Source organism: Amblyomma mixtum, chromosome 10 (genome assembly GCF_055824585.1).
Source record: "Amblyomma mixtum isolate Tamu chromosome 10, ASM5582458v1, whole genome shotgun sequence".
Taxonomy (NCBI): domain Eukaryota; kingdom Metazoa; phylum Arthropoda; class Arachnida; order Ixodida; family Ixodidae; genus Amblyomma; species Amblyomma mixtum.
Window position 1 is genome coordinate 176,570,620 of NC_143021.1, and position 14,564 is coordinate 176,585,183.

General features: G+C 51.8%; 1 protein-coding gene across 1 annotated transcript in view; it reads left to right on the plus strand.

The window, feature by feature from the left end:
* Abcd1 (ATP binding cassette subfamily D) overlaps nt 1-14,564 on the plus strand; it is a 117,477-nt gene that overhangs the window by 60,098 nt on the left and 42,815 nt on the right. Inside the window, exon 2 of the mRNA XM_089564094.1 lies at nt 2,870-3,059. Coding sequence (XP_089420220.1) covers nt 2,870-3,059 — 190 coding nt within the window. The remainder of the gene's footprint in view (nt 1-2,869; nt 3,060-14,564) is intronic.

Below are 14,564 nucleotides of genomic sequence, written 5' to 3' on the forward strand. Positions count from 1 at the left end.
GCACCACCGCCGCGCGCAGGTCGGGGGCTCTGCGGAAGTTTCTTGGAGGAGGACGGTGGCGGACGCGCCGTTATTGATCACGATGTTCGTTATGGGAATAGAGGGGCGGAGACAGGGGGGACGCCGAAAAAAAAAGGGACAGCTCCCGCTTCTCCCGCGGAGCTGCCGGGCTGCCGAGGTTGTGGCAAAAAGGGCGGGGGGGGGGGGGGAGGGGGGGGGGGGGGACTGAAATAACCGCGCGCTCTGCTTTGCGTGTACAGCTATACGAGTGGGCTCTGCAGCAGGTCGAAAGGCGAGCTCCCTCCTCGACCTGATCTTCCTTGGCGGAACCGGGGCGCGTAATGGGCTCCCGCTCGTTAACGTACAGTCAGCGCTGGTCTGTGCTGCATGCATACCGTGGCCTTCCGCGTGCCGGGTTTGGAAATCGATCGCCCTTCTTTGCCGCTGGGAGCTGTAGAGAAGCCGTGTGTGTCCGTGCCCGGGGGAGGGGCAGCCTTCGTCACATGTGCACAGCTAGGCTACTAGGCTTCATAAGCACCCAAGCAGTGCAGGTAATTGGCCCAATACTCCAAATGGATGGTTCCATTCTGGTTCTTTGTCGAACCTGACTTTGCCGATACGTTACCAATATTGGGCCGATTACCTGGGTAGCAGGTTAACCGGCCCAATATTGGTAACGTATTGGCAAATGCCGTTCCTACAAGGGACCAGAGTGGAACTGGGCAGCCCATTTAATCGGCCCAATATCGCAATTGGGTGATTTCACTATGGTCCTTTGTAGCACCGGCCTTCACCAATACGTTTCCAATATTGGCCCACTTACCCGTGCTGCTTGGGTTCTTTCTGGGCCTAGTAGCATGGCCTGTTTTGCATCGCAGGAGCTTCAAAACTGAGCTGTAGCGTTCTGGTCCGATTCTGTGTTAGCGCTCGGGAGTCTCTTCGGTGTGAACCGAGCAGCAAGGTCAGTGTGGCGAGTTGGTAATGCATGGTGTCGGGCAAACAGCGCAAAGGACGTTACGGAAGAACGGCGGAGACAGCACTGTTTCCCCTCGTTCAGTTCTCTATCGTCTTTTGAGCTGTTAGAGTGCAAGCTTCAGGGGTTTATCTGGGCCCCCTGGCGAAATTGATGGAGGCGAAATTCTAGAGAGGCCCGTGTACTGCGCGATGTCAGTGCACGTTAAAGAAGCCCAGGTGGTCGAAATTTCCGGAGCCCTCCACTACGGCGTTCCTCCTAGCCTGAGTCGCTTTGGGACGTTAAGCGCCATAAACCATAAACTACCGGTAAATTATCGCCGCTATCTGTCAATAGCGTTATGAATACTACTATAGCCTGGTTAAACCGGCCCGGTACGGCTAATCGAATCGAAAAAAGAAAGCCCATTCGAAATTGAAATGCTCATATCCACTGACATACCGCTCATGTCGTGCACGCATCCACTGCAGACAGTTTTACTGCGGCGAGCACGGCACCGTCGTTTGGACAGCAGTCGGGGCTCTATCGGGCTAGAGGCAATCAGAGCACTGGTAGAAGCCTTTCCCTGTTTGGCTTGATCGCTCTGTGTGCGTTTAATCAATGTCTGCCTCGCTGAACGCCATTAAAGGACCGACCACGGGAGGACCATGTACACGTCTTCGCTGTGTTTGTTTTTTTCTTTTTTGACATGGCTGCGCGCACCGAGCAGGTAAATAGGTTGGGTACCGAAAAAAGAAAGCTCTACCCCGTTGCAGCACGCTCCTTCCGACGCGCACTGGGAGTAGGAAGAAAAGTGTAATTCGTTGCAGACGATCTGGGCACGAAGATGCTGTCTGTTTTTTTTTTGTTTTTTTTTCGACGATCCGCTGCTGCCGCTTTTCGAATGGAAGGCCAAGTGTACATATAAAAAGGGGAAATGGTTCGAGAAATGTGCTGAAATGGCACGTCGGTGTCCCTGCCCGTTCGATCGCGTCCGGCTTCCTTTGATATGTCCGTGGCGAGCGGGAGAACTTGTCGGGATCCACTTGGGGCCGTTGTGTGCGGTGGTCGATACCAGAGCTTTGATCACGCTATACTTGCGAGACCTTCATCCCTTAGCAGGGTCCTGTCGCGTGTCGGAAGACTGCAGCACTTTGATTCGTTTCAATTGATCGGAGGTTGGCTGACTGTCGCGCCGCCGCTTGCGGGTTTCAGATGAATTCTTCGGCGTTTTCCGAAACACGATTACTGAGAGCAAGACAAGTGGTATGCTATAGGTCGCCATAAATAGCTGACTGAAGGGCCCAATAGGAAGTACGACCATACTCAGCGCGCTTTTTTGTCGGTGAAAGAAAAATATATTAAGATCCTCAGGTGGTCGCCACTACGGCGCGGCTCAGGTGTCCACCGAGATATGTGAGACAAATATTGAGCCATTTCCTTTCCTCAAAAACCAATTTACCTCCACTCCACTACGGTGGTCAAAATTATTCCGGAGCTCTCCGCTACGGCACCTCTTGCTTCCTTTCTTCTGCCAGTCCCTCCTATGTCCCTTCCCTTACGGCGTGGTTCAGGTGACCACCGAGATAATTGAGACACACACTGCGCCATTTCCTTTCCTCAAAAACCAAACGAAACCAACCAAATCTCCACTACAGCACCTATTTCTTCCTGTCTTGTTTCGCTCCCTCCTTTATCCCTTCCCTTACGGCGCGGTTCAGGTGTCCACCGAGATATGCGAGACAGATACTGCATCGTTTTCTTACCTCTAAAAGACAATTTTGAATTAAGGAATCCCGTCTAAAACGCGGAGACATGGAAATGCTATTGAACGTGGTCATGTAGGGGCTCCAGTTTCTGGACCGGCCGGGTGGTACGTGGTGTGACAAATGGCGTCTTCTCCCGTGCTCTCCGCAGGTCGAGCTGGGCCTGCTGCAGAAGAGCTACCGCGCGCTGGCGCGCCAGATGAACCTGATCTTCAACCAGCGGCTGTGGTACATCATGCTGGAGCAGTTCCTCATGAAGTACATGTGGAGCGCCACGGGCATGGTCATGATCTCGCTGCCCATCATGACCGGCATCACGCCACGCGTCGAGGACGACGACGGTACTGTTCCCTTCCCTTCTCTCTCTTTCTCTTTCTTCCAGCCGCTGATGCCCACCTGCGGGGCCTACGGGGAGAGAGAATTGAATGCGACTTTGGATATGCCGTTTAGGCGATGCTTTCGGGACAGGTGCGCCATAGGCGCTGCGCCCGCAATGGGCAGCATTTCACAAGGTTGTAAGGAAAAAAGGATGCGTGCCTAGAGAAGGGGGGACCACTCGTTTGGGACCAGGTCATGGTCCAGGTCATGTGGGCATTGCTGGTGCGCCTGGTTTGTGACCGTGCGTCTGGGATTCTGGTCGTGTGGCTCTCTGTAGAACCCCCAGGAGGTTATATGTGGTCCAGTATATTTCGGAAAGCACCCACTTCTTAGTCCTTTGTACAGGGATAGGTTTGTACTGAACGTAGAGTGGTTAGAAGGTTTAGGTTTATGGGTGTTTAACGTCCCAAAGTGACTCAGGCTGAGGGACGCAGCAGTGAAGGGCTAAGCCTTCTGACCTCACTCTATATTCAGTCTCGATTGCATCTGCCTCATGACCCAGACCCACTTAGACACCGTTGGCTTTCAGTAGACGCGGTGGTTTTTGAGGCACGACGCATTGCTACAATGGTACCATTTTAGAAGAGGGGCCTCGTATAGCTGCCCTTGCGAAAGGCATTTGAATACACGCAATTCCTCCGTGTCGAATCGATCACCTTTATGTATCTATACGCGGGGACAAAGCTCCTGCGTCAGCAGTTGTTTTGTGATAAGGTGATCGTGCAGGACTGACCGGTACTACCTGTGGCGAGAAGCGTCGCGCAGACTAATGCGGTCTCATTCTCTTTGCTTTGTTTTTGTGACCCCCTCCTAACGGCCTCGAATATACATCCTCCTTTGTTCTTGCCCTTTGTCTACTGCGTCGTGTTGAAGGCCGAGCGTATGCGAGAGTAGCTGTAATGAGCCTGGATGAGCCTCGATGTGTGCGCCACTGTTTATGTCGGCTGGAGTCTTCTTCCTCGTGTGAGCCAGATGGGCACACGCGCCTCTTATTTTCGGCTGCCGGCCACGATGATGTACCCTGCGCGCTCGCTCGCTCGCTTCGATGGCGTCCGCACGTGGATGGCACGGGCTTATGAGCTTCCTGTATGCGTAACTCTCTCGAGATACGAGCACTAATGTATCTCTGGCTGTTCTTGTCAAGAGCTGTGTAGTCGGCGGTTAAGATAAGATCGCGCCTGGTCGAAACGTACTGGATGTTTTCCCATAATCTCGTGATCTATCCATGGGGAAAACTGTTAGTTGCGGCTCGCTGGTTTGATATGGACGCATCCCCCGTCTTTCACGGCGGAGGAAGAAAAAAATAAACTGGTTCTCCTGGTTGCCAACTCCGCGGGGCTTGTTAAGCAAGTTACAGCGTCGTGGTCGTACTGTAGCTTTCGTAAAGTTTTGTCGGGGAACACTGGCACCCCAAGCGGTACAGGTAATCGGCCCAGTATTAAGGCGAAAGCCCTTAATGGTTCATACTGTCGTCCGTTAGGAGAGGGTGTCACACCTTTGGCAGCGTGTTAACTCGTGTCAACTCGGGAACTAAAAAGGTTGGGAGAAAACGAATGGTCGCTTCAGATAGAGGAGGAAAATATAAACCTAGAAGCCAAGTTTTATGACTGTAGGCTAATTAGTTAATTAACTATAGGCAAAAATGTCGAAATTGCGTCTATATAGCACGTACGTCGATACAGCCACCGGAATGGTGTGACGTCACATCTACCGGAAGTCGTCACGGCATAGTGAAAATTATTACAGAATGGTCGGAAAAACGTTGGGTTTGTGTCAAATTAGACGGAAAAATGTGTAATTAAGCGTAATCAACACTTAAGATCCCCGAAAGATGTATAATTTGGGTATCGATATAGTCACGAGAACGGTGTGACTTCACATCCACCGGAATTCGTCACGGCATAGTGTCCTCGGCGTTCGCCTCTCAACACTTTAGTTGCCAAAGTGTCCCAGCAATATTTAGAAATGGATGGTCTCACTGTGGTCGTTTGTAAGACCGGCCTTTGTCAGTTCATTTCCAATAATGGGCCGATTAGATGTGCTTGTCGGGACACGCGTGTACACGCAGCGAACCTGCGATCCATATGCCAGGAAAGGCGGCAGACTGCGCGGCTCCAAATCTATGCCTGTAGAGCTGGGAGCGATTGCATTATCTGCCGGTATTTGGTGGAACTGTTCAGGGGTGGGTAGGAAGTCTCTTAATTACCCTAACCTAGTTACCCTAACCCTAGTTTGAGGAAGTCTCTTAATTACCCTAACCATTTGCTTTATTTTTTGTGCTTGTGTGTCGTGCCTGTATTAATCGCCTTTTGAATTGTCAGTACTGCTACAACTGAATAAATTAGCTCCCACGCCCTGTCATCATCGCCCGGAGAGAAATGTGTGATTGCACTTGCACACGCTGATTCCCCGTCTTTCAACTTACCCTATTTGCCAAAAGTAGTAGTATTGGCTTTATTATTACATTTCATATGGAAGGTAAAATATTTTTTTTTTACCTCGGCATCTGCTATCGCCGCTGGAAGCACCTGAGCTGGGCCAGCGGAAATAAAGGATAGCAGGCAGTGTGTAGAAGTGAAAGGAAAGGGGTGAGGGGATAGTAGAAAGGACAGGGGAAGGGGTACACTGTCAATAAATCTATTTACATATAGCAGCAGGTTTTTGCTTCTTTACCGTATAACGAAGCCTTGACAGCGCCCCTAAAGACCAAAAAGTAGTCAGAACGTGAGGACAAGGGTTCACCTTACTCTACACATATTCATAGCTTCAGGGCTGCCGTAAGCGCTTCGCTACGGGGCTAACGAACAAACCACCGTTGCCCGGTTACTTTTGGCTAGGACGGTACGTGCCAACTGTAGGGGAGCTTGATTGAAGTCCGTACCGGAGAGTCCCGTAGTAGAGAGAGTTGGTGAGGTTGGGGTTTCCGAGCAGCGCCTCAGTGAACGTGTTCAGCAGGCAGAGCGTACAGTGGAGAAAGGGAGGTAGATTGTTACTCGGGGGAGAGAAATTAAGTGTTCGCCCGATCGTCGTCTTTGCTGCAGCGCGTGTCCGGCGTGAACAATCGCGCGAGGTTGCTCCTCCGCGACGAGGCAGCAGCACCTTTCTTGGTCAAGGGCGCTGCAGACTCGCCGCCGCTCCGTCGGCAGCCGGTCGGGAGCGTGCCTGCCTGCCGCCCGGCAATGCGCGTGCCGCGCCACGAGCGGTGGCTTTCTTCTCACGGTCGCTCATTACTATAGTTACACGGACAGCCGGCCGCCCAGAGGCTGCGCATTTTCCCGCCATTAAGGCTTTTTCCTCCCTCTTCTGTCTATCGCTCTTGCGCGCGTACGGGTTTGAACGCTTCCGCGCGCCCTTTGCGCTGGGCGTTAATTGGAGGGCGTTGGGATATTGTTACCTTTCAACAGCTACAGTCGAAACTCGTTATAACGAAACGGTTTGTTACGAAATGATGGATGTAACGAAGGAATGATGATCCCCTTAGAAGCTCGCGGTCAACACGGGCTCTGACGAAGCTATGTTTATGACGAAGTAATCGCCCGACCCCTTTAACTTCTTTATAATGAGGTTAGGCTGTATCCGTATACCTCTTCGCAAGCTGGCAACTGCGCATGCGTTGTCGGAGCTGGCGATGCGGCGTGCGGTGACTGTGTGCTAGAACGCTGTATTGGAGTGTTAACGCCAAAGAATAGTTGAGCAAGTTAACGCCAAATAGCGTTAACTTGCAGGGTTACTGCGCTACAACTTATAGGTCCGGTTTAAAGCGAAAAAAAACAACAAACAAACGTGTACGTCGCATTAAGTTTTTTTTTTTTTTTAATTCGGTTTTAACCGAAAAAGATCGGTACTCTTGAGATGTACACCACTGCTTGCTGGCTATGGAGCACTGTTACGAACGGTCACGGCAAAGAAATAACGAAATTTGGAAGTCAGGAGAGCGCAATGAGACAACCGGATCGTTGGACGAAGTAGTGCAAGTTGTATAGGTTAGAAGCATTGCTCTGCTACTTTAGACACGCCGTACGCAGACAGGGGCTCCAACACATCGTGAAATTTCACCCGCTAGCGTAGCGTCTTCGGCTCAAAGACTGGCTGCATCGGCGGTCACTTTTCCTTTCTTTCCTATCGGAAATTTTGTCGTCGTGAAGTTGTTGCTCCTTTCACAGCTGTTCCGTCAGTGAAAGAGCTGGCAGTGTGTCGCAAGTAAGAAATGCACTTGCATTTATCCATTTATCCGCAGATTGTCCATTTATTATCCATTTGCAATAATAATAATAATATTGCCTTTATTTTTCATCACAAGGATGAGGGAGGCAGAGAGAAAAAGCTAGGGTTGTAGCTTGACGCGCTCTCGCCTCCTTACAAAAGGTACATAATTTGCAAAAGAAAGAACGGCTGAGGCTTAACTTGGTTAAGCCTTGAGAATGCGAAGCATCATCGTGTCGCGTAATTTGGAGGCGCACAACCACAGCGACGGCGCGCGGTGGGCCCCCGTTTCTCCACTGTCGTGACGTCATCGTGTCACGTGGTGTGACGTCATGTATCACGTTATTTGGAGGCGCACAACCACAGCGACGGCGCGAGGTGGACCCCCGTTTCTCCACTGTCGTGACGTCATCGTGTGACGTGGTGTGACGTCATGTGTCATGTGATTTGGAGGCGCACAACCACAGCGACGGCGCGAGGTGGGCCCCCGTTTCTCCACTGTCGTGACGTCATCGTGTCACGTGGTGTGATGTCATGTATCACGTGATTTGGAGGCGCATAACCACGGTGAAGGGCTGAAGTGGTAGCTAAAGTAGTATGCTTCGCATAAAAGAAAGGCACACAGTATCAGCACGTAAGCACATAGGAAGAAGCACCGGCAAGGCAACGAAAGGAATATATAGTAATGCATGAACAAAAATCCAATTTTAACACAAATGCAACTCTTCGTAACACATAAAAAAATCAACAAAAACCATGAAAAATTATACCCGGTTACATAAAACTGAAACAGAATGTCGCAGTTCTTTTTGTTGTAGGCGTTCAACAATCATGTTGTGACTTTGGCAAAGGTTAAGAAAATGCGGAAGGCTGTGTGTAAGCACCTGTTTTCCTAAACCGGTTCCGTATGAATGAATATGCCAAGTATGGGGGCTCCTTGTTGTGTAAGGTGTGTTTCTTTTGCGCAATGAAGCCAGTTTTGCAAGAAAAGAAGCGTTGTTTTTATTTTCGGTTTTGCATTTGGAAATCAAGCGGTGTGCATGCAGGTCATTTATTGGCATTATGCCTCCTTTATCAGAGTTGTTTAGATGGGGGGTCGTGCGATACATTATATACTATTCTAAGCATTCTTTGCTGTTGGATATGTAATTTTCTGTCAGCTAGTTGTCCGCGCTTATCCATTTTTCCGCAGACAGATTTTTTTTCGGCGGAGAATTGAGAGGGAAGTATTACGCGTGTGAGCGTTAATATCGCTACCGCTGCTGCTCTTTTTTTTTTCTCGCAGTATACGAAGAGAAAAAAGAAGAAAAGGTGCATTAGTTGCGATCAGTGGATGAATTAAAGTGGATTCGTGGGGATGAGTGGATGGATTAAGGTGAATTGAAATGGGTTAGTAGATTTGGTTGGTATAGTTTTATATGATAAACCGTCGGAAGGTACTCGAACATTCTCCAGATTTTCAAATTTGGCGTTGCCCATGACGTGACGACCCTCTCGATCGACCAATCAGGGAATTTCGTCACGGAAAAAACCCGATGGTTTCTTTCATGACGACAACTTGAATTCTATCACATTAAAAGAAAGGCGGAAAGTGAAAACAAAGCAAATCGACTTTCGTCATCGTCACCGAAGTGTCGATCAAATAGTTTATAGGTTCTTAGGGTTCAACGTACCCAAGAGCGACTCGGGCTATGAGGGACGCCGTAGTGGAGGGCTCCGGAAATTTCGACCACCTGGGGTTCTTCAACGTGCACTTACTTCGCACATTTACTTGCACGCTTCGCACTTTAGCATTTCGCTTCTGTCGAAATGCAACCGCTGCGGCCGTGATCGAACCCGCGTCTTTCGGCTCGCCAGCGGAGCACCACAACTACTGAGGCCACAGCGGCGGCTCAAAGTATCAGTCAGAGTCGCGGGAAGCAGATATCTCAACTTCAGTTTTTTACGTCTTCTCAGCGATGAAAGCATATTTAGCTGCCGAACACACGTCGGCAGACTCGGAATAGACCCGCAGCAGCCTTTAATGGCTCGTCCGTTAACAAAGCGTGTCACCCGAGTTTAACTCGGGAACTAAGAAAGAAGAAAACCAACGTTTGCTTCAGATATAGGTGAAAGAAATGAACCTAGAAACCAAGTTTGCTGACTGTAGGTTAATCAATTCATTAATTGTAGACAAAAATGTTGAACTTGCGTCAAAATAGCGCGGACGTCGTTATAGCCTCGGGAACGGACTGACGTCGCATCCACCGGAAGTCGTCACGTCATAGTGAAAATTGTCACAGAGTGTTCGGGAAAACGTCGGATTCGTTTCAAATTAGCTAGAGAAATGCGTAATTAAGTGTAATTAACACTTAAGATCCCCGAAAGATGTACAATTTGGGTATCGATATATAGCCACGGGAACGGTGTGACGTCCACATCCACCGGAAGTCGTCATGGCATAGTGGCCTCGGCTTTCGCCTCTCAACACTTCGATTGCCAAAGTGTCTTTCTGTTCTTTTATTCTTAGAATCGGGTGATGCTATCCTCGGTATCGATTCGCGCTTTGTCTTACCGTTACCGCCGGACCACAGGTGGGGTCACGTGGTTCGGATGCGCGGAACACGAATCTCCGCAGTATACGAACGCTAACCGGCCGTCGCTGCAGACTTCCAAAACTCAAGCCGTCCCAGCCAACCAAAAACCTCTCAGAGACGTCTGGCAAAAACCTCTCAGAGACGTCTAGCTAGACGTCTCTGAGAGGTTTTTGCTAGACGTCTCTGAGAGGTTTTTTGGTTTGCTGGGGTGGTCGTCGATTTGAGCGCAAATGAGACGCGCTCCTTTCATTTCCATCCGCAACTCCCCGCCATATTGGAATAAACGTTCCTCGATGGCCGTTTGTCGCCTCTAAGGCGCCGGCGCAGTGAAGCACGATCTAACCACGTGACCGCGCCGCGAGATAAACAAAGAAAAAAGAAAGTGTATGCCGCACCTGCCAAGACAGCGCAACAGGAGCGAGCACTGCGGCGGTGGGGGTCGCATTATTGAACCGCGCGAGTACGCAACCTTGCACGAAGCACGAGGTTACATGGCTCCGGGCAGCGCACGTGATCATCACGACCACCACCTTTTTACCAACGCGGCGCATCGCGTATATACGGCTTGACTCACGCCCTAACTCTTGCGGCAACCTCTGCCGAAGGCGGTCCGTGTTGGTCGTCGGTTTTGCTTGTCGCTGCCGAACGATCGGGAGGGAATCACGTGGTGTCCAGCGGCGGGACTGGTGCCGACCGGGTGCCAACATACTCGCTGTCAAGTTTGCGCAACGTTTCGCGAGGCTTCCATCGAAGGGGGCGCGCGGCGATTCATCCCGGGCGCACGTCGGAGCGAAAAGAAACTAAAAAAAGAAAAGAATAGAACGCAGCCGCCTTTGCCCGGGGGCACAATGCGAATAGTTGCTCCGGGGCGGGGGATAATTGTATACGGGAGTGTTGGGTGTTTGTTCATACGTGGCGAGCAGTTGCAATGGGCTTTCGCAACTCTGGTTTTGATGGGTGGTTGCTTCGTTTTTTTTGCGCCTCGTCGCGCATTCTGATGGTCTCCCGTGATATGTATTGGGGATGCGATTGCGCGGGTATAGCGTCGCTCTGTGCAACGCGATGCCGATTCGGCGCAGGTCCGGATTTCGAGAGTGAAATAACGAACGGGTAGAATACGAATGGGTGGGGTAGTGCGTTTGGCAGATACGCTTTTCGGGTCGTTTTATAGCACCTCGGCAGCATCCCTGGAGATGGAAGTATGTGTAACAGTTGCGCCCAACCTTGCGCAAATGGCGGTCACTTGCGGGGTAGAGAGGCTTGGAGGCTAACGAAAAGGGCTCGAATTGAGATCAAGGACGGCGTGCGTGGGGCGGTGAAAGAAAGAAAGAAAAAAAGAAGCGTTGGTTGATCGAAAGGGAGCCGGTGGCGATAAATGAGAGGACGAACGTGAGTTGGTAGTGTCTGTACCTGTTGGAATTGGGCGAAGAAAGTGGACCAACTTCGCGAACATTTGCCACCGCGTTTGCGGACTTCCTTTTCTCTGTGTCTCGGTGTTCTTTCGATCATTTAACCTCTGTAAAAAGTTCTGTAGGCCTTATTGTCCGGCGCAAAAACTCCCGTTGACATTCGGTACATATTGTGGCACTGCAGTTTTACCGATGATCAACACGCAGTCAATAGAAGCTCGACAGATATGCACAGTTTTGCCGCCGCGGTGGCTCAGTGGTTATGGTGCTCGGCTGCTGACCCGAAAGGCGCGGGTTCGATTCGGTCGAATTTCGATGGAGGCGAAATTCTAGAGGCCCGTGTACTGTGCGATGTCAGAGCGCGTTAAAGAACCCCAGGTGGTCAAAATTTCCGGAGCCCTCCCTACGGCGTCTCTCATAGCCCTAGCTGCTTCGGGATGTTAAACTGCATATACCAAACCAAACCAACCAGAAATGCACAGTGGGATTGCTTTGGAAGCTGCAAGATGGGAGAAGCAGCGGAGGAGGCAGGTAAGGTGGAGAAGCGGGTTATGTAAAACAGCTGTATCTTACAAATATTGCAATAGGTAGTATTCTATAGTCTCAGGGGGTCGAAAGTATTCCGGAGCTCTCCACTACGGCACCTTTCTTCTCTCATTCCATCCTTTATCCCTTCCCTTACGGCGTAGTTCAGGTGTCCACCGAGACTCGAGAGAGATACTGCGCCATTTCCTTTCCTCAAAAACCAATTTCTGATATTCAGTTCGTCTATAGTCTATCGGTAGGCTGACAGTGGGTGTTGGAAGAAATTTTTCAAGTGAACACCGTATAGTTCTAGGCAGCGACGGCTACGACGTACACTTAAGCACTGCACAGACTCCTCCAGCTTCTGAGAACCCCCCCCACCCCCCCCCCCCCCCCTCATCCTCTACACAGCTGGTGCTGCTGCCTGCCAACAGAAGGGGCGGTGTTTTCGAAAGGGAACGCTATAGCTGCGAGCGCGGCCAGCCGGCCGTCGCCGAGATAATCGGTGCGGCGTTCGGCACTGCTCCAACTGCGCTGGCTGTGAGAGGGGGCTATTGGGAGAAAGTGCTGCGTGTTCGTTCTGGGTTATCGCTTCGCTCGGCACCGTTTGTGCACGCAAATAGAGCGACGGAAGAAGGCCAGTTGCCGCGCTGGGTGCCGTCGCCTGCAGGCCTGCGTGGCTTCCTTCCGCTGCCGGTCACCGTGCGCCCAAGCCTCAGAGCTGCTTGTACTGTACTTAGTGTCGCGGTCCCCTAGCGTGATGAAAAAATAAAAATAAAATTGAGCCGACCTTGAGGCATGCGCAAAAACTCCCCCCCCCCCCCCCCCCCGCCCCCCAACCCACCCCTTCCGATGTTGAAAATTGGTTTTTGAAGGGAAATGGCGCAGTATCTGTTTCACATATCTGGGCGGACATCTGAACCGCGCCTTAAGGTAAGGGAGGAAGGTGGGAGTGAAAGAAGAAAGAGGTGCCGAAGTGGACGTCTCCGGAATAATTTCGACCACCTGGGGATCTTTAACGTGCACTGACATCGCACAGCACACCGGCGCCTTTTGCATTTCGCCCCCACTCGTCCGCCGCGGCAGGGTTCGGACTCGGGAACTCTGTTTCATTAGCGGAGCGCACTAATTACTGAGCCACCGCGGTGGGTAAATGTTGTTGGGATGGAGCAGCGTGGTCGGTCTGGAGAATGGACGAGGACGATCGGAGACGGGGTTACGAGGTCTGCAGGTGGCCGGACCCAGCTGCCCTGACCGCCTCTGGGAAAATTACGGCAGGCCTCGAGAGCTGTGTTCGTCATGCGCTGTTCCCACAGTGGGCTTGCTGTCAACGCCGCCGTGGCTGCGCCGGACGACAGTCCTCGTCTTGTAGCGAACGCTACATTGGCCACGAACTTGCGATTTCGCTGTGGCGGTGCTCCGAGGAGGCACACAGACAGCGACCTTGAGCCGTTGCCTAGCAACCGCCGCAGCTGGCGTACGCCGCGCGCTTGCCGCGCCATCTGGCATGACGTCACACCGCTTGCCTCGTCGTTACGCTCGCTTTCGCTACGTATATCCTGGCTTAGCCAAGCTTAGCCACTGTCAGTATTTTTTTTAATCCACGTAGGCAAGAGGGCATTCCGGGCATAACAATGTTTCATAGCGTTTTCAATAATATGCACTGTGTGGCGACGCGATCCAGCACGCAGGACGTAGGATTCTGTTGTCTCGACGCCATAGTAAGCCTCGCCGAACTTTCGATTAAGTAGCGCGACCTGGAGGCAGTTTTAAGCGCTTCAATCTTCCCATTGGTTCTGTGCCGCAATGTTATTAATAGCGCTGCAGTTTTTGAGGAAAGCAGTTCAAATCCGCTTGCTCAAAAATTTTTTTGCCGTCGGTCTATAGCCGCGGAGCGGAGGGCTTGCGAACGATTTCCGTCCGGTAGGAATTTATTCGTAAACCGAACGAATTCGCAGCGTTGGGCGGCGAGATTCGCAGCTTGTGAAGCGGGTAACCGCGACATCACGAGAACCGGTCGACGCCATTGGCTAGATGCCCCTTTGTGGGGCATTCGGCGCAGCATTCCTGAGTTGACGGCCGACGGCCGCGCCCTCAAACCGTAAGGTGTATTTGCAGACAGCCCGTAAAGCGTCAGATGATACTGGCTCGGCGCCTCGGCGCCTGAAGGCTGGCCGGTTGTTTATACTATAGCGCCCGGCGACGCTATAAAGCGCCGGCGCTGATATCAGCGTTACAGCGCGCGCTAGAAAAAAATAAAGATGGACAGCGCGTGCTCGGAGCGCACGCCCGGCACGGGCTGTTCGGAACTAGAAGCCTGCCACGCTGGTCATCTTGCTCTGGTGCTCCGCTGCGACCCCACAAATCCTCAACAATACTATAGATGCAACACCGAGCGGCCGGTATACGAATGCAGCGTTGCGTCACGGCTGAGCCGAAAGCTCTCATGGTCGGGGGGTGAAACGTTGTATACTTCCGCACGTATTGCGTCACACCCCTACTTGCCTCCTGCTTCCGCGGACGCCGAGTGATGCGCCTGACAACAGCCGCTCCGGAGGGCATGCGCAGTTTCGCCGCGTCGGGCGCTTTTGTCGCTCGCGGGGTTCCGGGACGGGGGGCGTTCGTATCGGACTGATACGCTGAGGCGTCCTCGTAACCCGATGCCGCTGGCGGCGAGACCGCGTTCTCTGGCGCGCGTGTCACGAGTAATGTTAGGTGTGCTCTGATTGCAGCAGTCGTGGGGCATACGTGTTGT